The sequence below is a fragment of the Saimiri boliviensis genome, chromosome 4, assembly GCF_048565385.1.
Source record: "Saimiri boliviensis isolate mSaiBol1 chromosome 4, mSaiBol1.pri, whole genome shotgun sequence".
Classification (NCBI taxonomy): Eukaryota; Metazoa; Chordata; class Mammalia; order Primates; family Cebidae; genus Saimiri; species Saimiri boliviensis.
Genome location: NC_133452.1, coordinates 125,654,155 through 125,679,570, shown reverse-complemented (window position 1 = coordinate 125,679,570; position 25,416 = coordinate 125,654,155). Strand labels below are relative to the sequence as shown.

Below are 25,416 nucleotides of genomic sequence, written 5' to 3'. Positions count from 1 at the left end.
AAGTTTTCTGCTTTTATGGGCCCACGTGATCAGATCAGACCATGGGGATCTCCAGGATAATCTTTTCATCTAAGATCCTTTTACCTTAATTACATCTGCAGATCCCCTTTGCCACGTAACCTAATACATTCAAAGGATCCAGAAATTAGAGCATATTTGGAGGATCACTGATTCAGCCTCTTCTAGTGAAGATTTTCTTTTGAGGTGGGAGTATGGAGTGAAAAGAGCTTTTTGTATCACTTTTCATCAGTTTTACATGTTAAGTCACCACTCTTAATTTATATAGAATACTGACGTTTCCTGGAGTTTTGTAGTTAATTCACTTTGTTACTTAAAGTTGAAAAAAGGCATAAGAAATAATTTCTTACAGAAATATAAAAAGTTGCTGATTTTCGGAGGTGGAGGTTGTGGTGAGGCGAGATCGTGCCATTGCACTCCAGCCTGGGTAACAAGAGCAAAACTCCATCTCAAAAAATAAAATAAAATAAAATAAAATAAAATAAAATAAAATAAAAAGTTGGTGATTTTCTTTTTAATGATATAGAAGGAAGATAGGAAAATCTTTCCTGTCTTATTAACCACCTATGTAAGACAAGGCAAATAAATAGTGCTATAAATAGTAGACGTCATAATGAGATTATATATAGTGGCTGAGGCGTATGGAGGTACTTTGTGTGAGAGCTGTTCAGTAATACGTGCTCGCACGCCTTTTAGCGTTCTAAGAATTTGTTTAATTTATTGTTTATTGGACACATATTAAGGGAGCTTTTACTGGTTGCCTCAAGTGGTATTAGGTTCTAGGGATACCTTAATTTCTGTCTTTATAGGACTGAACAGTTATCAGTAAAAAGAGAATTTTAACTAAAGTAATTATAATAAATCATGACTGTTGGCATAGTGGAGATATACGATTATATGAGACCACATACCATCATGAAAATAGTGAAACTTTGCCTGTCACAGTGGTCTTGTAGCTTATCTTCAGCCAGACATTTTAGATTTCCCTTAGTCTTCTGACTCCAAAGTTTCTCAGGAATTTCTGCATTGTGGATACTGGGAGCCTTCGTGGAAAGCAAAATTTATAATTTCTTACGCTTTTTTAATAGTTTTAATATCTGTAGTTGTTAAATTTCATGTTCTTCACTCATTGGGTTTTTTTCAGAACACTGATTCCTCTCTAGTTAAGTAATATAGAAAATTAGTGATTTTACACTATATTAGTCATAAAGTACTAATAAAGTACAAAATAATAATATTGTTAGGGGAAATAACATTTGTAAAGGCCTGAGAAGGCACTATGGCATTATTTATGCTATATTAACAACAAAAAGTAACTCACTGAATGCTGTGTAATAGAACTTTCTGTGATGATGGAAGTGTTCTATACCTGTACTTTTCAATCCAGTAGTCATTTATAGCTATTCAGTATTTGAGACAGTGCTACTAAAGAACTGAATTTTAAATTTTATTTAATTTTAATTAATTGAAATTTCAATTTCAATAACCAGTTTTAATTAGTGTTTACTGTATTTGATAGTGTAGTTCGTATCGTATTTGAAATATATTTAAATAATTACATACTTAAAAAAATTATAGTAATAGGGCTTAGAGTTTCAAATCTGAGGTAGCCCTGGAAAAGCTGTACCTATGGAGGTGTTACAAGAAATTGTGGCTACTGAGGGTCACGAGGCTCCTAAGTCATGGCAGCTCTCACACCTACGGGTGGGGATTTTGCCTCTGCACCTGAAAGAGGTATCCGCCTGTGTAGGACTGTGGTAAGGATTCCATATAAGAGGAATACTTGAAGCTGCCCAGCTAGCAAGCTGTCATTCCTGTCATGGATCTTTTCAAATAAAATAATACCACAAGTGGCCGGTAGTCTTGTGAGTTTAAATACTTAGTTAACCTAAGAACACCCACTGGCATTCCAGAACCAATTAACCTTTATTCACTCAGAGTAAAAACAAAACAAAATTCAATAAATTGAGCTGAGGAAAGGCAGACTACCAAGACTCACCAAAAGTTTAATGCACTCTCAATTGTTTCTAATTACTATTTAGAAAGTAGTGCTAGAAAGGATAATACAAGGTGAATTTTAAATGCCCACTTTTGATAGTGTTACCTTGGTTCTTGACTTACTACATATATACAATTTACCAGAAATAGTCATCAAATGTGTACAGTGGTGGAAACAAACAAAAATGTGTATAGCGGTGGAAACAAAAAAACAATGTGTATAGCAGTGCATCCTCTCAGGTCTTATTGAGGTCTGTTCTTAATCATCCAATGTAAAGTCACCCTCACAAGTGCCTTGTAATATTATCTTACTATGTTATGTTTTCTTCACAGCAACATCACTAGTTGGAGTGATCACTTTATTTGTTTGTTCGGTATTTTTTTGCCTGGGGTATAAGTTCCATGAGAGCAAGGAATTTGGCTGTCTTGTTTACCATTATCTCCCCATTAGTTATATGAATGGCATAATGGGACCTCAGTAAACACTTGAATGAATGAATAAAAGAAGAAATGGATGAGTGAATTATAGAAACTTTTAGGTTTAAAAATTTTACCTTTAATTCTGTTTTCTAAGCTGCCTAATGTTGAGGCTAAATGAGAGGGTAATTTGGACAAAAAGCAGATAGATTTTCTGTTGTTTCCAAGAAACAACTCTGATAAAGAAAGGCTTTTTACCTTTGTAGAAATGTACAACTGTTTTTGTCTTTTGTTTTGGGACATGCTGCTTTTCTTCATGGAATCAGGAACTAATCATGGCGGACAGAGAGTACTTTCTATTCCTCTATGCGATCTCAGGAAAGTGCTTCTCTTTTTCTCTTACCAATGACTTCTTCAAATGTTGTCCATTTGTATTTAAGAACAAAACCCAAACAAAACTGTTGCATACCTTGCTCTTTTGTTATTTCAAATGAAACCCTTAAACATTATGAGGCTTTTTCAATGGCTACGTGAGACTAAAGGGGTATGTAAGGAAAGGATGTAATGTGACAATTGGACAGTGACTTTTAGTAATAATCCCTATTAACTGTCCCGGCACCCCCCACCAAAACTCCCAAAACATTGTGGCTGTTATTGGGGAACAAATGTGAGGGGATAATCCTAGAATGCCTTACATGTGTAATAGCTCATCTCAGAAGCATTCCACATTCTGTAAATTACTTGTGGGGGAACAGGAAGACATTGTCCATCATTTTCATGTATTAATTTTGCTGAATGTTGGAACTTTATTCCCTCGGCCTCTTACTTTTTCATGTCTACCCTATTATGAGTCCTTTCTTTACTGTAGTCATTTAACTACCGTGGAAGCAACCCCAAACCAAAACCACCTCTATTAGGGTTCATTATATTACCAGAATATGCACTAAGGATATAGGGAGTAAAGGAACATTAAATTTTTAGTCATGAAAAAATATGTATGTATTGGGGATCTTAAAGTTACATGGTGAAAATACCTAGGTAAGGCTGTAGTTTGAATATATATTATAGGGGTGTATGTGTGTATTTTACTTTTAAAATAAATTTTACTGAGGTACAATTTATATACAAAAAAATTCACTCATTTAAAGGGTATAGTTCAATGTCTTTTGACAAATATACAGATATTTTTATAGAAAAAATGAGATGCAACTTTTATTTGTCCTGGAGTTCATTGGATTTTGGTTATAACTTGGAATAAATAGGAAAATATGGACTACATGGGGAATATGAGGCAAACATAAAATAAAGTAGCACTTGTACCATGTATAGTTCCTGCCTGGTATGGAAACCCATATGGTCCTGATTTTTCTTAGATATTTTAGCCTCTTGGAATTACACAGTTTCTCCCAGTTATACAGAAAAATAGATCATTATATGGCATGTTGTCTGATGGTAGTTTTCTGTGGAGATTTCTTTTTTAAACAAAGTTGAATAAAATTTATGCTTGTGGAAAAATACATTCAACCAATTTAAAAACAGAATATTATTGATTGTGTTCTCATTTGGAATAACTGCAGGGAAAAGTCAACTGGGCTAATACAAGTTGGATACCATTTACCAGGGATTTAGCTGGAGAAAAAAACCCAAACTCATTTCAGTTTCAGTGGTGACAGCTGTTGACTAAATTTTCCTGTGATATCCTTCACTGCAGGAATTGATGCATTTGTAGCTTTGGCTCCCTTGATTTCCTACCTACCTAACAAATCCAAAGTGCAGGGACTGTGCTTTGCAAATGTCTGAGTGGCCTAGTTTATGTGGATAGAGTGTTTGTTGTTTTTAACACCCAAAGTAGGTAAAATTTTGATTGAAAAAATAGATATATGGGTAATGTACAGAAACATTTATTTCTTCTTCCTGAAATTGTTTTTCCATTTGTGCCATGATTACACCTGGCTTTATGTGAAAAGGTTGTATTGGAACTTGATATACTTTTATAGAATGATGTAGGAGATTACAGTTCATTTTGAAAGATGTATTAGCTTACTTTTTAATGGTCCAAATAAATACGTTTCCTTGATGTAGAGATCAGTTTTGATTATTTGTGATGCTTTCTTCACTGCTTTTTTATTTTATGCCAGTTTAAAAAATATGATAAACTATAGCCTTCCAGATAGAAAGGAGTAAATAGTATTAACCTTTTAAGGCTTAAGAATACTGGGAAGTGCTTGACAAAGAAAGGAAATGTTTTATATGTTACTGTTTTATGAACCTCAGAAACTCTGCTGTTGGGGAGGGAGGGCAGAGAGATACTCCCTGAGGATGAGGGAGGGATTCTTTCCACTGTGGCTTAGGTTTTTGCTGTAAGCCATATTTGCATTCTGTCTATTAAGGCTTCTTACAAATGAGAGAAGAATGGACAGTTCCAATTAGGTATTGAGGTTGAGGTTGGCCAAGCAGCCCCAAAGCCTCCTAAAGAAACGTGTCACAGCTTTCTTTATCCCCAAAGAAACAATTCAGGTTACCACTAAGTTAATCAGAATTCAAGATTGCTTTCCTAAAAATATAAATGGCAAACTATGGCTTAAATATAAAAACTAGCTGCCCAAGTAAAATGTAAAAACAAGCACATTTACAGTAGACCTGAAGCACTTCCTTTAGTCGGCCCAGTTACAGTCTGTGTTTTGCTTATGACTGGCAGAGATTGATCTTAATGTAGCAAATAGAAGTCAGAGTAAGTCTGCTGTCTATTCTACAGGTATATGTAGTCCTCCAGAGAATCATTTGATTGTTTTATGTCATTGTATTCTCATTGTACAGAGATGCTGTCTGGTAGAATCATAATGAGAGCAACAAATGTAAGCCACATATATAGTTTTAAATTACTAAAATGAAGTTAATTTTAATAGCATACCTTACTTAACTCATATTCAGAATATCTTTTGTTGTTCTTATTGGTTTGTTTTGAAGAGATGGGTCTTGCTCTTTTGCCCAGGCTCTGCTATTTGAACTCCTAGGCTCAAGTAATCTTTCTTCCTTAGTTTACAGAATAGCTGGCACTACAGATCCGTACCACCACACCCAGCTCAAAATATCATTTTTCATGTAATCAATATGAAAAATTATGAATGAAATATCTTACCTTTTATGTACTAAGTCTTTGAAATCCTGTGTGTACTTTATACTTACTGAACATCTCAATTTAGTCTAAGCTACATTTTAAATATTCAATAGTCACATTTGGCTAATGGATACTATATTGAACAGTAAAGCTTTATAAAATCAGATTTCATTTAAATCGCTACTGTTTAACTTGAATATTTGTACTTTAGAAACTTCCTAAAAGTGTAAATATAGACTATAATGATAGACTCACAAAATCTTCCAGGTATCAGGTTATTCAAGGACATCTAAATTCTCCTGTTAATACTTTGAGGTTAAACATTTTATGTGATAATATGAAGAAGGTTGGGAAAGAAATTATTTTTTCTAGTATTCATAGGAAGAAATTGGTGAACATCAAGAACAGAAAAAAAAACCCATGTAAAATGTTTATGAATAATAAATTTAGGCTGGGATGATGATGGTGTTTATTACAATTTGAATGAAAAATACTGTGATAAACACTACAGACATTTCATTTGTCCTCATAACAACTTTTTGAGGGCAGTACTTTTGTGATCTGTTTTTATAATCTCTGTTTTATAATCCCAGTGATTAAGATGAAAGTAATTAAGAGATCTTTGCAAAATCACACAGTGACTGTATGCAAACACATGACTCTTGGATTCTGAAAATTACCTTCTTTTTTTTTTTGAGATGGAGTTTCGCTCTTGTTACCCATACTGGAGTGCAATGGCGCGATCTCAGCTCACTGCAACCTCCGCCTCCTGGGTTCAGGCAATTCTCCTGCCTCAGCCTCCTGAGTAGCTGGGATTACAGGCACGTGCCACCATGCCCAGCTAATTTTTTGTATTTTTAGTAGAGACAGGGTTTCACCAGGTTGACCAGGATGGTCTCGATCTCTTGACCTCACAATCCACCCGCCTCAGCCTCCCAAAGTGCTGGGATTACAGGCTTGAGCCACCGCGCCTGGCCTGAAACTTACCTTCTTAATCACTCTTCTCTATTTGATTCTTTTATGCCTCCATGATTGCCATAGGCAAACTGGACTTCAAGAAATTATGCAAATGAAGAGGAGTTGCAGCCAATTTCTAAAGTGTTGCAGCTATTCCACTACTTCCTGTTTACTCCATCAAATTTTCATCAGTAGTCTAAAAAAGAGAAAAATGACCGGAGTTGCAATCACCCTTGAAAAGCTGACTTTTGCCCTACCATTTTGTCAGTAATGCCTGGTGGCATTTATGTCACAGTAGTGGAGCTGGTGAATACCACTCTTGGAGCTGAGGTGTGATGATCCATCTTCTGCTAACACTCAGTGTCACAGCGTGAGAAGATTATTATTATTTTTCTTAACCAGCTAATCTTGCCATGAGACCCATAAATCCACTTTTATGTTATTTCTGCTTTTTGTTTTCAACTCTGAGTTTCAACACTCAAAAACAGTTCCCCATTGAGTACATAAGTGCTCATATTGATATTCGTGGTGCATTGAACCAGGACTTAAATTTCTGTTGTTTCTACAAAGTCCAGGAGTAGGCCTGCCTTTTGTGACAGTTCAGAGATCAGATGTGTGCAGATGTTTCTGTTTCAGATTTATCTTTTTATATATCCATGGTATTTTTGTTCTTTACATTAGATGTTTGTGAGATAGTATTTGGGGGAAACTCTAGTTTAGTGTGAATGTGATTAACTATGCTTTGCTGTCTTGGTCACTCCTCAACCCCTTCATTCTCCAATATTAGATTGATTTAATTGGATTTAAAATGGGATCATTTAAATTTGGTTGCATAAATACGTGTTTTGCATATTTTGAAAGTCTTACCTTTTTCTTTTCCACCTATAAATTATTGAAATTCTGTTAGCTTTATCATTTTCTGTTTACTGTGATTTTAAGCCATAATGGAAAACTAGCCATGCTGCCCTCATATGTTTAATGAGCAAGATAATATAGGAGGGAAAAGTTCCTCAGGTGCGACTGCATTTTAATTTTTATTTAAGTTTATTGAACAAATGCAACTGTTAAAAGCTGCTTTTATATTTTTGCATATCATTAATTCTTCTCTTATAGCAGATTGTATAATTTAAGACCATCACCTCAAAACAAAACAAAAACATAGGGAGAGACACCAGATTACTTTTATGTAAGCAGTTATACACAATTGCAAAACTCTGTTTCTTAGAAGGCACTAAACACTTAGGTGTTCAGAAACCTGGAGAAAACCTCAAATTTTCATTACAACAGAAAGTAAGCACTATTGCAAAGGAAATAGGACTTAAAGCTTTTTTTAAATTTTGTTTTAGCAGTTTTTGACTGAAGACCTATCTCAGGACCTGCCTAATTTCCTCCCTGTCTAATTTCTGTTCTCTTCCCCACCTTGCCCACTTGCCTTTGCTTGTGTTTTTGTCTAACCTAACCTCTTCATCTATAGATGAAATTTTTAGAATTTTTTAGAAATTTTCTTGGCTTTGCTTATCTTTTCTGCCCATCCATCTGTTACGTGATAACCTTTCAGATTCCAAGAAAAAGACTTTATTATCCCAGAATGCCACGTCCATATCACACTCTTACTTTAAAACCCCTTCAACAACCTTAATCAACCTAAATCACATACTTTTATGAACCTGGTCAAAATGCCAGAATGTTTTATTATATTCAAAACTGTTAAACTACAAATGATAAAAATATTAAAACAACCAGGCCTTTGACTTTTTTGTGATTTTCATGTCCTACTTCTAAACCTCCAACCTTAAATTATTTTCTGACTACAGTCTCTAATTCTTCCACTTTACCATTCAGTTGCTCATTCCTACTGACTCTCACCTTCCCTTCATCCCAGCCTCCCATTTCTGTCCCCCAAGGTCACCCCCCCGTGGCTCAGCAGGCTTCTCTATTCAACCTAGACCCGTTGTCAGTCATTTCAACAACATACGAATAACATTCTAGAATCCTGTAGTCTTGTGTTTCTAAAGCATAACTCACTCTATTCAGTGTAATTTTATTGCTCAAAAAATCTTTGATGTTCCACATTGCTTACCTTCTCCTCTCACCCTTCATTTAGAAGAGATCTATTCCCTGTGGGCCTGAGGAACAATTGTTTTCAGCATTGTTGTGGCACTCATCACATTATCCTCCCTGGATTATGTTTGGATCCTTCACTGCTTGGACCCTTCCTTGGTCACAGAGGTGCTTAATAAGTGTATGCTGAGAGATAGAGGGGTTTGTACAGGGACTCTTGAAAGTGTATGTGTGTGTGTGGTTTTTTGGTTTGTTTGCTTGTTTTAATAATTAGAATCTGTTACATTCAGATAAGGACAACAACTGGGATGTGGGAAAAAAGTCTTATAGAGGGAGAATCTGACAATCTAGTGATATTTAAAAAAATAGTTTGTCATGGGTTTCATGGATCTGTATGGTTCTGTTTCAGTAGTGAAGGTGTTTATTTTGCTGGTACAGTGCAGTAATTGTTACATTTTGGCAAAAGTGCACTATATTCTTTTACAACCCAGTGTCTTCAGATATTTTTCAAATATAATTGAATACTCACTGAACCACATCTTTATTGTTTTCACTACTTTTCTATAACTTGAGAAAACTGGTATTTCACCCTGAATGCCTTTCACCCTATACTGTAGCAAATAAATTATGCATGGGGAATGTAAGTAAATCACTGCAATTCCTTATCCTTTATCACACATATTTATGGATGAAAAAAATTGATGCATAGTTTGCTCTGTCTTTTTTCTTTTATAAACTTGTGAAAATTTAGTGGCCCAGAATTAAGGAAACTAAATTCAGATTTTTCAAGATTCTCTGATTAGTTAATCAAACATTGCTCTTTATATTTGGCAAAATAGTCATTAATGACATAATTTGAATTTTGTGACCTACTAAAATGTTCTTTGGTCTTCTGTATTGGAAAAAATGGTATTTGTGTTACATCTTTATTCTTCTATGAAACATTAGGAATAGAAAAGCTTTTATGCTTACTGAATCTCTCGTTATAAAAACTATGTTGGTGACTGAATATTTCTCAAAATAAGGCTGTGATTATTTTAAATGGACAGAAAACTATTTTTTGCTGGGTTTACATGTGTTTATAGATGTTGAAGCATTTAGAAATCATTTTTACTGTTAAAAATGACTATTTCTGTGTTTTCCCAATATAATAAGCATAAGACATGTTCCCTCATAAAGTGATCTTTTTCAAATCATGAAAATAAGAATATATTTTGGCAATTCATTAATGTAGCAGCTTCATTTATTTCACAGTAATGTGATAGAAAGCTGGCACTGAGCTCTGAATGTGGGAGAAGGGTGCTTCTCTTTTCCTGGCTACCTGTTAGGACTCTCCTTTAGAACCATCTCTTTGCACTTTGAAATAAAAGCCAAAGGCTCGGTTTCATGAGCCAGTGTGAATTGTTTTTCAGAGTTTTTATTATTTTATTGCAACATTATTTGTTTTTCTTCTACCTTGATTTTTGAGCTTCTGTCAATGTTTCATTATTATGAGGAAAAAAAAATTACCTGGAAACATGTGATGACGAGTGAAGAAAAATGTGAGTTTGTTCCTGAATTGCAGTTTGATTTTTTAGGCTAGTTTTTATCCTGTAGAAAGTGAAATCGTGTCTTGGAAGCACTCAGTTTCACTAAGGCTAGAAACTGATCTATTATTCTGCCTTTGCAGTGTTTTCATCAAAGTGTATCCATTCTTTTCCAGAAGATTTCCTGAACCCCTCTGTTGCCTTCCTTTCTTTATCCATTACCACTGCTTTACTCTTTCTCATCTTCCCTCACCTGGATATCACATTGCCTACAGTATTCTTCCAGTTAGTTTTCCATTGTCGGTTCCATGCCTTTTTAATCATTTCCCCACACTGCTTTGTTTCTCAAGTGTAAACTTGATTATGTCCGTTCTTGCTTCAAATCTTTTCATGGTTTATCACTGCTCACAGAGCATGGAATATAAGGCTTCTCATGATCTGCCTTTTTTGTGTTGTATCTAACAGTCTCCCTGCCCCCAGCCATATCTGTCCATAACTAGTTCAAATATATGTTAAGTCACTGTGATGTTTATTGTCCTCTCCTCTAATACAGACATAAGTAAACCTTTCTGAGTATAGATGAGTGGAGGAGAAATGCCATTCCTAATGCTGATACTTAATTCATTTCTGTCATATTCATTCCCACCCCCATGGCCTCCATACTTGCCCACACTGGGCTGGTGGCCTTCTTTCTATTAATTATATATATGTCTTTTTTATAGTTTATTTTTTTTATTTTTGAGACAGGGTCGCACTCCCTCATCCAGGCTGGAGTGCAGTGATGGGATCAGTAATCACTGCATCCTCAAACTCTTAGGCTTATGCAATCCTCCCACCTCAGCCTCTTGAGAGCTGAGACTATAGATACGTGCCACCACACCAGCTAATTTTTTTTTTTTTTTTTTTTTTTGTGTGGAGATGATGTCTTGCTATGTTGCAAAGGCTGATCTCTAACTCCTGGGCTCAAGCAATCCTCCTGCCTTGGCTTCCCAAAGTGCTGGGAATAGAGAGGCATGAGCCACTAGGCCCGGTCATATTTTTAGAAGTTTGATGTCTATACACTTTAAGTTTACTTATATTCTCTCTGTAGGCATCTATACCAGTAAAGTCTTTGCATTAATCATTGCTACCATTCTCTTGCTTTTTTACTTTTTTCCTTGAAACTTAGCTCTTTTGTATATTCTCGGGCGGTGTAGAGGAACAAGCACTTTATGCTGTCATTCAGGCAAATGTTTATGTCCTGTTTCTGTGTCTTCTCTTTGTACTTAATAGAGTATGCATTAATCCGGGCTGAGAACAACTTCCTTGTGGCATAGTAATTATTTGGCTTCATTTACTCAATAACTATAATTCTGTTTGTACATCATTTTACCGTTTATAAAGGCCTTTCATATTTGTCTGTTTGATCTGAACAATTCTGCTAGATCACTGTAGTCACCACCTTTAGCTGATAGACTAAGAGGCTGAGGTTTATAAGGGTCAATGGCATGGCCTAGTACTTCCATCTGGGTGATGGCTCCTCTACAGGATCATGCTTTCTCCCTTACAATCCTGTTATTTCTGTACTTAACTCTGGTCAAGACTGCAATTGCCCTGTATACTGGAGTATGCTTTACTGGTTTAATTACCACTTTGGATACATTTTTTCATTCGATTTCCCCAGCATTTCTGTTAATTAGGCAGGGCTGAATTTATTAGTGCCATTTTATAAATTAGGATGGTGCAAATCAAAATGGTTAAGTGACTTGTCCCAGTTTGCAGAAGTGGTATTTAAAAAATGGAAACCAAGAATGGGTCTTCATACTCCTAGCTTTCTGCCGTTCCCAATGCCCCATGCTGCCTCTTCGCTCCACTGTAAGACATGTTGGAAAATGAAACAACGTTTTTATTCCTAAGATTCCATTGAAACAACTCTATGGTTATGCTGTGTACTAAAGTCTAAAACATGAAAGTTAAATGGCAGCTATCAGTTTAACTTTGCATAGGTTTTATATGCCATAGTGCTACTGCAGTTAATGGAATGCATAGAATTCAATAACACATTGTCAGAAATGTGTTACTCAAGGGAAAGATAATACAAGGCAAGGGAAAGTAATACAAGAGGAGATGTGTTTTAGAATCTGGTCTCGTAGGGGAAGAAGAATAATTTTTTCTTCAACCCCTATAGGTTGGAATGGACCCATGTAACAAAAGACAGATTAATAGAAGAAAAACAAAGTTTATTAACATTTTTTATCAGTTTTCTCTGCTTATAACAGAATATCTGAAACTGGGTAATTTATAAAAGAAAGAAATTTATTTCTTACAGTTATGGAGAATGGTAAGTCCAAGGTCGAGAGGGTGCATCTGGTGAGAGCTTTCTTGCTGGTAGGGACTTTGAAGAGCCTTGAGGTGGTGTAGGGTATCACATGGCGAGGGGGCTAAGTGTGTTAACATACCAGCTTAAAAAAGTCTCTACCTCATTTTGTAAAGCCACAAGTTTCCCTCCCATGGCACCCCATTAATCTATTAATCCTTTATCCATTAATTCATTATGGATTAATCCATTCATGAAGGCAGAGTCCTCATGATCCAATAACTTCTTAAGGGCTCCACCTCTCAGTACTGCCACATTGGGGATTAAATTTCACCATGAGTTTTGGAAGGGACAGATATTCAAACCACAGATCACATGGCCAAGGAAAAGGACTTTGAGTCTCTGGTGGCAGCAACTTATGAGAAGGCAAATAAATAATAGATAAAGACCAGTTAATAAAGCTTGTTCATATAGATTTCTCTGGTATCATCTCCACATAGTAAGAATTTGAAGTTATCTTCACTGATTAACCTTGGTTCTCATTGGTAGAAGGTTGGCAGGATGCCTTTTGTCTTTGTAAATCTGTTTTGCTTTTAGGAACATGGAGGGCAGAGAGCTTTCCTGAATCTGCTTCTTCTTAAATTGCCTTTGCTCAATAATCCTTCATATTTTGTGGGTGGCATCTTCTGGTCTCCATCAGTATCATTCTACTTATTCTGCTCTCAGAGTAATTCTCAGGTCCCTCTTAGCCTGTGAAAGGAGGACTTGCAGGGAGGGAAAATCTGTACCTTTTTAAAATTTTTTCCTGTACAGGGTCTCATTCTGTTACCCATGGTGAGGCACAATCTCAGCTCGCTGTATCCTACACCTCCTGGGCTCAAGCCATCCTACTACTGCCTCCCGAGTAGCTGGGACTATAGGCACACACCACCATGCCTGGCTAATTTTTCTATTTTTTGTAGAGACCAGGGTTTGCCATGTGGCTTAGGCTAGTCTCAAACTCCTGGGCTCAAGCCATCTGCCTGCCTCAGCCTCCCAAAGTGCTGGCATTACATGTGTGAGCCAGCTATACTGTGGTTTTGCTTCATAATCCATACCCCTTGTTTAATCAGTAAAATGGATTATGGAAACAGCTTGTCTACAGAGCATCTTGAGCATATATGTGGTTCAGCAGGAAGAATCTGTAACTGAGCAGATAGAAAGTAGCGTCTGGATTTTTTTTTTTTTTTTTTTTTTTTTTTTTGGACAGAGTCTCGCTCTGTAGCCCAGGCTCGGGTATCCAGGCATGATGATGGCTCACTGCAGCTTTGATCTCCCTGGCTCAAGCAGTCCTCTCACTTCAGCCTCCAGAGTGGCTAGGACTACAGGCATGCCACCATGCTCAGATTTATTTTTTTAGTTTTATTATTTGTAGAGACAGAGTGTTACTCTGCTGCCCAGGTGGAATTCTTGATGAGCATAATGACATTTTACTCCGGGATTTCTCTTTAATTGTGATTTGTAGAAGCCTTGGTTTGATTGTGGGTTTCTATGTGACCTAGCAGCTGTTTTTTGCTGTGTTACACCCTCATGCATCTGAGTCTATGTTCTTAGAGTTGGGCATGGGTTGTGTTATGTCAAGGGGGTGAAACATTACAGAGGTGGGTGGCTTTAGGTGCTGTATACCAAGTTATGTTTTCTAATTTGAAGATAATCCTGTAGGAAATTTATTATAGGGAAGAAGATGATATGGTACAGTGAGGAAACAGGGAATTAGGAATCAAAAGGTTTGAGTTCCCACTGCACTGCTGAGTTGCTTCCTGATCCTCACAAGTTTCTAACTCCTCCAAGCCTCCATTTTCTCATTCATTAAATGTTGTATGGAAACACTCCCTCAGGGCAGTTGTGAGGATCTATGGAAGATTCTTTGCACACTGTAAAGTGCTTTTCAGATATTATTTATTTTAATAAACACTGATTACTTTATGTCAGATTCTTTAACAAAAATCATTACAATTCAGACCTCCTGTCAATACTGCAAAGCAGGCATTATTACCTCCATTTGACAGTAAGGAACCTGGCATACAGAAAGTACATAATTAAGTAACTTGCTCACCAACTACTTTTAAGTGATGGTTCCCAATTTAAGTTCCAGCTGCTTTTTTGCTGTGTTGTCATGCTAGTAATAAAGGATAAATGGTAAAGGTTTGAACTTTAGCAACAACTTCTATTATGCTTCTGAGGAATCAAAGTGGTGCTCTAGACCAGGAGTCAGGATGTTCAGACTGTCACTATATTTTTGTATTATTTTGGGGTAAGTTATTTAAAGTAATTTTATTAAATACATTTAAAACACTTGGCTATGTTTCTGCTAAGGTTTATAAGTAAAATACCTTCTTATTTTAATCATTTTTGGAATTTAAAAAATTTTAATCATTTTAATCATTTTCAGAATTAAAAAAAATTCCTTTGAAGTGATAAAAAGTATTTTATGACTCTGTCTTAACGTTTGTTCTTTTTTTTTTTTTTAAAGTCATTCCTACACTGGCCAAGATTACAGTACCCAGGGAAATGTTGGGAAGATATCTTTAGATCAGATTGATTCGGTAAGTAGCACATTCTTTTAAACTTAAAACTTTATCAGTGGAGGGAACATAGATTTTTCTGAAATGGAAGACTTTTGGGTGAGGAGATGGAGAGAATGTTATTTCACTGCTGGCTGATTAATTTTAAAGAAAATCCCATGTCCTATACATATGATTTCAAAAAGCATTATAGGAAAATCATTTAACCAGAAAATTATCTGTACTTTTATAAAAACAGAATTTAATTAATTATTCCAAACAGGAATTTTTAAAAATAGCTAAATGGAGTTTGTGTTTACATTTAAATACTTTATACATTTAATTAAGGAGAAATGGAAAACACGAAGTGTATTAGTTTGTTAGGGCTGTCATGACAATGAAAATTTATTTTCTCAAGAGGCTCGAAATCCAAGATCAAGGTGAGAGTAGGCTTAATTTCTTCCAGGACCTTTCTTATCTCTCACATGGCTGCCTTCTTGCTGTGTTCTCCTGTGGTTTTCTCACTGCTTGCATGCATCCGTGGTGTCTCTTGTTCTTGTAAGGACTCTGGGTACCTGGGACCAGGCCCTACCCCCATGGCTTCCTTTAGTCTTAGTGACTTCTTTAAAGGCCCCATCTCTAATACAGTCGCATTTGGAGCCACTAGAGGTCAGGACCTTGATATATGAATTTCAGGGGGAGAAGACAATTCATCATCTAATGTCGACTATGAGATTAATAGATCACTTATTTTAGCATCATTTCACTTTGTGGTTCCATAGTATGTGGAACTTTGCCATTCTTGTAGAATTTGCCATTCTTTTAGAATTTTGCTATTTTTGTAGAATTGCTTGTAGAATTTGCCATTCTTGTAGAATTTCTCTTGAATACATAACAGAATTTGTACTCCATACACAAAAGGGAAAATGAGCCAGCCATAAGTAATCTTAGGTTAGACAACTACCAAATTATTCACAATAAATTAAAAATACACAGGGATTTTAATGCTTGGAAGCAAGAACTGTAATAAGACTAGTAGAGAGAAACCATGAGTTTGGATCAGAATGAATAGGTATCTTCCATTTGAAAAATGATAAAAAAGTACTTGCAGTTACTATGTATAGAAATAACAAAAGGGTTGCCTGCTTTACACAGTTTATTTGTTGATTTTAAATTTGTTCTCAATGATGTCCAATCTTTTAATTTTTTATTAAACACTTATTTCTAACAGTCCCCCTTCTCACTTCCACTCGTTATCTGTGTTTATGTAATGTGAGTTGTTAGAGGTTAATTCTGTTCCTACTTCTAGCTAGACGTTTCCCCATTCACAAGCAAATGTGAATTTGGTTGGATGCCATTGGAGTTCACAGAAATATTAATTCATTTAATGAATATATATTGAGCCCATCAGTTATGTAACAGCCATTGTGCTGTGGATATGGAAGTGAGGAAAACAGAAAATATTCCTACCTTCATGGACGTTACATGAGGGAGAGGGGCAACACAGTCAATAATAAATGAGCAATATAATGTTAAGTGCTGTGATGACAATTCTTTCATGGGTCTGTGCCTGAGACTCTGTGGTAAGTAATACAAATGTGTCTTTTTTTGGACTGCTTCTTAACTCTGTATCTAAATTGTTTATATTTACAACAGCATGTCATTTGCATGTCCTTTGATATTTGCAACTCTTCTCCAAATGTTTTCTTTAGATTTTTCTTCTAAAAAAATCTGACTTTCTCAATGCTATTCCCCTGTGGCCCTTTGAAGTAGAGACACCTTTCTCTGTGAGTTCGTACATACATGTGCAGCGAGTACCTTTCTTAATCCACATTTCTCTGCCTTCCATTGTTATAGCTCCAGCTCCTTTGAAGCCCTTGTGATCTTATTATATCAGATGATATCTTCTTTGTTGCTACTCCACCCCTCCCCTTACACCTTATTCATTGATAATTTGAACACCCAGCTAATGGTCCTGTGTACTGGCGGTATTCTTGTTCTTGGCCTCTGCACGATCCAGGTTGATAATTCATCCCCTATCCTGCACTTTTTGTTTGCTCATTTGCCATAATCATTTTTCCATCTGTATGTGCCAGACACTATCTTTATTTAAATTTTTATTATTTGGACTACGCCCACACCTCTTAAGTATCCCTCCTGCTTCCATTCTTACTCTTATGTAGTCTTTTCACTACCTAACAGCCGGAGTTCTCTTTGTTCAGTGGATCACATCAGTCTTCTGGTCAGAAACCTCTTGTGGGTTTTCATCATATATAGACTAAAATCCAGACTCATTTTATGGCTTCTGAAGCCATATGTCCTCATCATTTCTATTTTGTCTTCTGCTCCATTCTGGCTCACTCACTTGCTCTGGCCACATGGACCTCATGCTGTCTTTTAGCACACCACTTTCGTTCCTTCTCAGGATCTTCATTTCACTGGAATCCAACTTAAAATATATGTCTTAGTTGAAATGCCATCTCCTCAAAAAGGCTTCCCTGGCCACCCAAATTGAAGTATCTCTCTTCTAATCACACTTGATTTCATTCCTCTATGTCATTTCCAGTGCTTTGGTATCAGATGTTATCTTTTTAATGTCTGTATTCATTGTTCACCTCCTCCAATTAGAATGTGTGTGTGTGTGTGTGTGTATATATATATATATATATATATATATATATATATATATATATACACATATGTAATTGCACTTTAGGTTCTGGGGTACATGTGAAGAACATGCAGGATTGTTGCATAGGTAGATACTTGGCAATGTGGTTTGCTGCCTCCATTCCTGTCACCTGTATCTGGCATTATCCCCATGTTATCCCTGCCCCCCACTGTCCCTCCCCTAGTCCCCTGCCACAGACCTCAGTGTGTGATGCTACCCTCCCTGTGGAGGATGGAGTTTTTTACTTCTTTGTTCACTGCTGGTTCCCCATGGCTGTACACATAGTATGTGTTCAATAAATATTTGTTGATTGAATAAATAAAAATTAAGGAATGTGCCAAAAGAAATAGAAATTGAGTTGGGTCTTAAGTGATGACTTGGCTTTGGCTGGATGGCATGTGAATGGGAAGGGTACACCAGGTAGGGCTAGCAGAGTGAGAAAGATGAGCAGCTACAGAGCATGACTGCATGGTCATGGGATAGTGAATAACCCAGCGGACTGGAACTGGGGACTCATTTTGGTGTAGTAATAATACACTGGGCTTTCCCAGTCACAGTATTTCTGTGGTTCTCAACTTTTGCCCTTGTTGAAGGGCTCATTTTATCATTTTATTTCCTGTGTTAAGTTACAAACTAGTGAATATAATAATTGTTGTGTCTTTTTCCTTAACTGAATTAAAGGGGAAAATTATGTCTTACTTTCGTATTTTCCAAAACACTTAATAAATATTTGTTCAGCTTTGTATAATTGAAAAGTAGTTATCAGCCGGACGCTGTAATCCTAGCACTTTGGGAGGCCGAGGCAGGAGGATCACCTGAGGTCACGAGTTTGAGACCAGCCTGGCCAACATGAGGAAACCCTGTCTCTATTAAAAACACAAAAATTAGCTGGGCATTTGGCAGGCACCTATAATCCCAGCTACTTGGGAGGCCGAGGCAGGAGAATCGCTTGAACCTGAGAGGTAGCGGTTACAGTGAGCTGAGATGACGCCGCTGCACTCCAGCCTGGGCAACAGAGTAATATAATAATATATTATAATAAATTTTGACAGTCCATCTCAAAACAAAAGGAGTTAGTTACTGAGGAAACCTTGCATGTTCATACTAAGGATGTTGAATATTGATTATAAGGATTAGAACAATGTTTAGGGAAAAAAGTCAGCTATTAATATGAAGGAATAAAAATGGTCACATGAAAATGAACTGAAAGACATTCTAGTTAGTTCTACCAAGGAAAGATATGGGTCTGAATGAACTAGACTGGGGCTGGAAAAATTCAGAAGTTGTTATACTGTAAGAGTGAAAAACTGGATGGTCACTAGAGGGAGCAGCAATGTCAAGCAAAGTGAGAACTGCTTTTTCTTATAGATGAAGTGAACTTGCTAAGGCATATGTGAAGAAGTAAGAATTTAAGTCCTGAGAGGAGGATGTTTAAGGAAGTTGTAGAGAATGCAGTTGAAACCATAAGTGAAAAATTAAAGTGGGCAGTGATATTTCATTTTCGGCACTAAGGGAAAGACCTACACTTGGTTCCTTTTAACTTGATTTCTTTAACACATTTATTTGAATTTTCCTTATGAGAACAATGTGTCTTATTTTTGTGTTCTACTTCATATTTGAGTTACCTTAAAAGTTCATCTGCTGTTTGGCAATTGTACTTTTATCTCAGGAAAATGAAATCTTACGTTCACATAAAAACCTCTTCAAGAATGCTCATAATAGCTTCATTTGAAATAGCCCAAACTGGAAACAACCCAATTGTTCTTCAATGAGTGAATAGTTAAATACATTATGATACATTCATATCATGGAAAACTACTCAGTAATAAAGAAATGAGCTTATATACAACTTAGATGAATCTTGAGGGAATTCTGCTGAGTTAAAAATGACAATCTCGAAACAATACATATTATATAATTCTATTATATAATACTCTTGAAATGACAAAATTATGGAGATGGAGAACAGGTCAGTGGTTGCCAAGGATTATGTAACTAGGGGAGGGGGAACAGGGTGCAAAGGATAGATGGGGGTGGTTATACAAGGAAAACATGAGGGAACTTTGTGGTGACAGAACTGTTCTGCATCTTGGCTGTGGGGGAGGATGTATGATCCTACATCTGACAAAATTGCATAAAAGTTAATACAGAAATAAGTGCACGAGTACAACCGAGGAAACCTGAATAAGACTAGTGGATTTTATCAATGTCAGTATCCTGTTTGTGTTCATCTACTGTAGTTTTACATGATTTTATCTTTGGGGAGAATTTAGGTATTTTCTATCTCTTTGCATTATTTCTTGTAACTGTATGAGGGTCTATAGGTAACTTCAAAAAAAAGTTTAATTAAATTTATAAAAGAAACAGGTAAAAAATTTAATAGCATATTATTTAACCTGAAGTATCTAAAAATATTGCATTAACTTGTAACCAATAAAAAAAGTTAAGGAACATCTGATACAGGTAAGTCATCTATAACCACAGTAATAAAGTGGTACTTTATTATGGCATTTGTTTTTTGTTCCAATTAAATTGAGTTTGTAACCATAACAAATATTATTGGCGACCTAATAAGTCTTCCACATAACTTAAAACTGTTTTTTCTTGTAGCTTTCTACCAAATCCTTCCCACCTTGCATGCGTCAGTTACATAAAGCCTTGCGGGAAAATCACCATCTTCGTCATGGAGGCCGAATGCAGTATGGCCTGTTTCTGAAGGGCATTGGTTTAACTTTGGAACAAGCATTGCAGTTCTGGAAGCAAGAATTTATCAAAGGAAAGATGGATCCAGACAAGGTAATTTTGAAAAAAATCAGAGTGGTAACTGATATTTTAATTTGGTCTGAAAATGAAAAGGTCTGTTTTTTTTTAAAATATGCTCCCTGCAATGTAGTTGAAAATTCTAAAAAGATGAGTGTGTTGACAATTCAGTTAAAATAAAAAGAAACTTGCATGTTAATCTAGTACAAAAGATTGGGAAAGGAATGTTTTCCTTTGTAGGTATACTTCCAGTAGTAATCATAGGACTGAAATTGCTTTCAGAGTTACATTTCTGTAGGAATGTGTATGTATCTATACATATCCATATATGTACACACACACACATGATGTTTTGAGCAGTGGGAGATACTGTGAACAAATAAAATGAATATATTTAAAATCTTTTCTATTATGTTATACAGAATCTTTTATAAACTTTGTGGTTCATTTTTGAGACATGGTCTTCCTCTGTCACTCAGGCTGGGCTGGATTGCAATGGTGCAATCCCGGCTCACTACAGCCTGAACGTTTGGGCTCAAGTGATCCTCCCACTTCATCCTTCCCAGTAACTAGGGCCACAGGTGCATGCCATTATGCCTGGGTAATTTTTTTTTTTTTTTAACTTTTTGTACAGATGGGGTCTCACTATGTTGCCCAGGCTGGTCTCAAACTGTTGGGCTCAAGCCATTCTCCTGCCTTGGCATTCTAAAGGATTGGGATTATACCTGTGAGCCTGAGTCATTGTACCCAGCCTATAGTACATTTTTAGATAGACAGTAATCACTGTAAACCTGAACAACTTTTCAAAAAACCTATCCACAATGCTTATGTTCCCAATCCTACTCCTTATTTCTCTTTAATAGTGCCAGCTAATAACATTTTATTTGGAAATAAGATTTCTTGCCCCTTCTATGCCTTGACACTGTGGTATGAAGAACATTTTTTACTATTTCTTTCTTGATTTGTTCCCTCCTAAAAGTAAATTATAGAAGAAAGGATATTTATCAGGTACTTTATTATGTTTTACATTCGTTTCAAGGGCTGCCATAATAAAATACCACAGACTGCTTGGTTTAAAAAAACAGAAGTTTATTTTCTCACACTTCAGGTGGCTGGAAGTCCAAGATGAAAGCACTGGCAGATTCAGTTTCTCCCAAGGCCTGCCTCCTTGGCTTACAGGTGGCCGCCTTCTCACTTTGTGCTCACGTGGCCTTTTCTTTTTGCATGTGCATCCCTGGTGTTTCTTCATTTTCTTATAAATATGCTAGTCTTACTGGATTAGGGCCCCACTCAAATGATCTCGTTTAACCTTAATTATCCCTTGAGAGACCCTATCTCCATTTATAGTTAGATTTGGAGTTAGGGCTTCAACAGAGGAATTTTAGGAGATCACAGTTCAGTTCATGTCTCTAGCTGTGTTGAAAAGCTCCGGTTTTTAAAATAATATGTTATAAAAAGCCTTACAGTTTTTATAGAGTTGTTTTAAAAACTGTCTTTATCCACAATTATTCATCGAATCTTAATGAAGTCATTTAATAGGATTTTTTTTGAACAGTTCTGGATAATGTTTTTTAGACCTCCATTATCTTCCTTTTAAAGATAGTTTAGTGTAATTATAAATATGAAAAATACAGAAAAATTCACCTGTTATCCCGTAGTTTGAAATAATTACTGTCAACATTGTAGCCTTTTACTCTAATCTAGACAACTGAACACCACTGATTTTCCCCATTCGAAAATTTGTCATTATATTATGATGATTTTTCCATGTTTTTGACCAATCTTTGAAAATACCTTAATTAGTTGTATAATAGTATATCCTTTGAAAGTGATGTAATTTGTTTAATGATTTTCCTATTGTTGGACATTTGGTTGTGTCTACTTTGACTCTTGTTATATGTTACTAACATGTGTAATAGAGTCAAATAGCTGGTATCCAGAGGGCATAGATCATTGATTATAGTTCTGATTATGTTCTGTGTGTGTGTGTGTGTGTGTGTGTGTGTGTGTGTGTATGTATGTGTGTACATTCACCAGAAAATAAAATTATCCGATAAGAAACTACACACAGTTATGTGGGTTGGTTCATGCCTATAATCCTAGCACTTTGGAAGGTCGAGGTGGGTGGATCGCCTGACGTCAGGAGTTAGAGACCAGCCTGGCCAACATGGTGAAATGCTCTCTCAACTAAAAATAAAGAAATTAGCCGGCCGGGCACGGTGGCTCAAGCCTGTAATCCCAGCACTTTGGGAGGCTGAGGCGGGTGGATCACGAGGTTGAAAGATCGAGACCATCCTGGTCAACAAGGTGAAACCCCGTCTCTACTAAAAATACAAAAAGTTAGCTGGGCATGGTGGTGCATGCCTGTAATCCCAGCTACTTAGGAGGCTGAGGCAGGAGAATTGCCTGAGCCCAGGAGGCGGAGGTTGCGGTGAGCCGAGATCGCGCCATTGCACTCCAGCCTGGGTAACGAGAGCGAAACTCCGTCTCAAAAAAAAAAAAAAAAAAAAAAGAAATTAGCCAGGTGTCCTGGCAGGCACCTGTAATCCCAGCTACTTGGGAGGCTGAGTCAGGAGAACCCCTTGAACCTGGGAGGTGGAGGTTGCAGTGAGCTGAGGTTGTGCCATAGCACTCCAGCCTAGGCATCAGAGGGAGACTCCATCTCAAAACAAAAACAAAAAACGAAACTACACACAATTTTAAAGTTTTAATGCATTCTTTGAAATGACTGTTCAGAAAGGTTTTAAATTAGACCCTCTTCAAGTGATGTGAGAATTTTGCTCTGTTATTGACATCATTATGTATTATTAATTTTAAAGAGTTTTTGATCTTATTAGGGATTTGATGTGTTAAATAGGTAGATGTATTAGGGTTCTCCAGAGAAACAGAACTGTGTATATTTCTGTCTCTCTCCCTCTCTCTGTCATTTACACACACACACACACACACACACTCTCTCTCTCTCTCTCTCTCTCTCTCTCTTCCCCCCCCCCCCACTCCCTCTCCAAAAGAGAGCTAGGAGGTGGAGGTTATGGAGGTTGACAAGTCTCAAGATCTGTAGTTGGCAAGTTGGAGACCCAGGAGAGCCAAATGTTGTAGTTCTAGTCTGATTACAAAAGCCTGAAAACCAGAGTAGTGCTGGTGTATAGTTGATCCTTGAAATACACAGGTTTGACCTGCATGGGTCCAGTTATGTGCGGATTTTTTTCAATACGTATATCGGAAATTTTTTCGAGATTTGTAACAATCTGAAAAACCTTGCAGATGAACCTCATAGCCCAGAAGTATCAAAAAAGTAGGAAAAAATTAAGATATATAAATGCATAAAATATATACTAGTCCTAATTACTAAGATGAGATATACAGAAATCTATTGGAAAAAGTTAAAATTTATGAAAACACATGCAAACAAATGTACAGATCATACGTGGTGCCATTCCCAGTAGAGAGAAATATAAAGAAATGTAAAGATGCAGAATTAAATTATAAACTGCATAAAATTAACTGTAGCACATTCTGTACTACTATTGTAATCTCATAGCCCCACCCTGTTGCTATCGTGGTGAGCCTATAAGTGTTACAAGTATCTGTTTAAAATGTCATGTGATGCTTATCATCTCAGCGTGAGCAGTTTTTATCTGTACAGTAAATTACGTATTACAGTAAAGCATCTCTCACAGTTGTTGGGTATTTTCATCATGTTCAGTGCAGTATTGTAAACCTGAATAACACCATTGGCTCGTAAATGTATTTTCTTATGATCTTCTTTTTCTTTTTGTATTTTTAGTTGAGACGGGGTTTCACTGTTTTGGCCAGGCTGGTCTTGAACTCTTGACCTCAGGTGATCTGCCTGCCTCGGCCTCCCGAAGTGCTGGGATTACAGGCATGAGCCACTGTGCCTGGCCTATTATGACTTTCTTAATATTTTTTTTCCTCTAGCTTACTTTATTGTGAGGTTACAATGTATAATATTTATAATATTCAAAATATGTCTTAATCAACTGTTTATGTTATTGGTAAGGCTTACGGTCAACAGTAGGCTTTCAGTCGTTAAGTGTTTTGGGAATAAAAAGTTATTTTTAACTGTATGGGGTGAGGGATGGAAGTGAGGGATGGAGTGTATAATCCCTGGGTTGTTCAAGGGTCAGCTTTAGTTCCCGTTCAAATGCCAACAGCCTCGAGACCCAGGAAGAGTCAGTGTTTCAGTTTGAGTTTAAAGGCAGAGGAAAAAAATGAAGTGCCAGTTTCAGGAAGTCAGGCAGAAGGAAATTCCCTCTTACTCACAGGAGGTCAGGCTTTTTGTTCTATTGAGGCTTTCAATTGATTGGATGAGAATTATCCACATTTGGTAGGGCAATCTGCTTTACTCTAACTCCCAATTCAGATGTTAATCATATCCAGAAACACCCCTCAGAAACAGCTGCTATAATGTTTGACCAAATGTCTGGGCATCTCATGGCCCAAAGAGCTGGGTTGCTTTTTTCAGATGGAGTCTTGCTCTGTCAACCAGGCTGGAGTGTAGTGGTGCGATCTAGTGCAACCTCTGCCTCCCAGGGATTCTCCTGCCACAGCCTCCTGAGTAGCTGGGATTACAGGCATGCACCACCATGCCCAGCTAATTTATATATTTTTAGTAGAGGCGGGGTTTCACCATGTTGCTCAGGCTGTTCTCAAACTCCTGACCTCAGGTGATCCACCTGCTCGACCTCCCAAAGTGCTGGGATTACAAGTGTGAGCCACTGCCACCACGCCCGGCTGGTGAGCTGGGTTGTTTTGAAGTCAAAAGCGAGGAGTTGAGCTAGCATTTTGCTTGTTTTGTGCTATAAACTGAGAGAGGAAAAAGGAAAGGAGAGAGAAAAACAGCTGCACCAGCCTATATGGACACTTACCCTGAGTACTAGGTCTTTGGCTTGGACACTCGTTCACTGACCTGCTCTCTTTTATGTACATCTGGAATAGCTTGTGGAGCACCATCATCAGTATTTCGTCTTTTTAAAAAACTTGTGTGTTGAAATTTTATTACGGATTTTTATTTTGCAATGTGAACTTCT

At 36.8% G+C, this 25,416-nt stretch overlaps 1 protein-coding gene across 1 annotated transcript in view; it reads left to right on the top strand.

The window, feature by feature from the left end:
- The window catches only part of PRIM2 (DNA primase subunit 2), a 313,573-nt gene that overhangs the window by 196,371 nt on the left and 91,786 nt on the right, over positions 1 to 25,416 (top strand). Inside the window, exons 9-10 of the mRNA XM_003926361.3 lie at positions 14,904 to 14,976; positions 20,216 to 20,401. Coding sequence (XP_003926410.1) covers positions 14,904 to 14,976; positions 20,216 to 20,401 — 259 coding nt within the window. The remainder of the gene's footprint in view (positions 1 to 14,903; positions 14,977 to 20,215; positions 20,402 to 25,416) is intronic.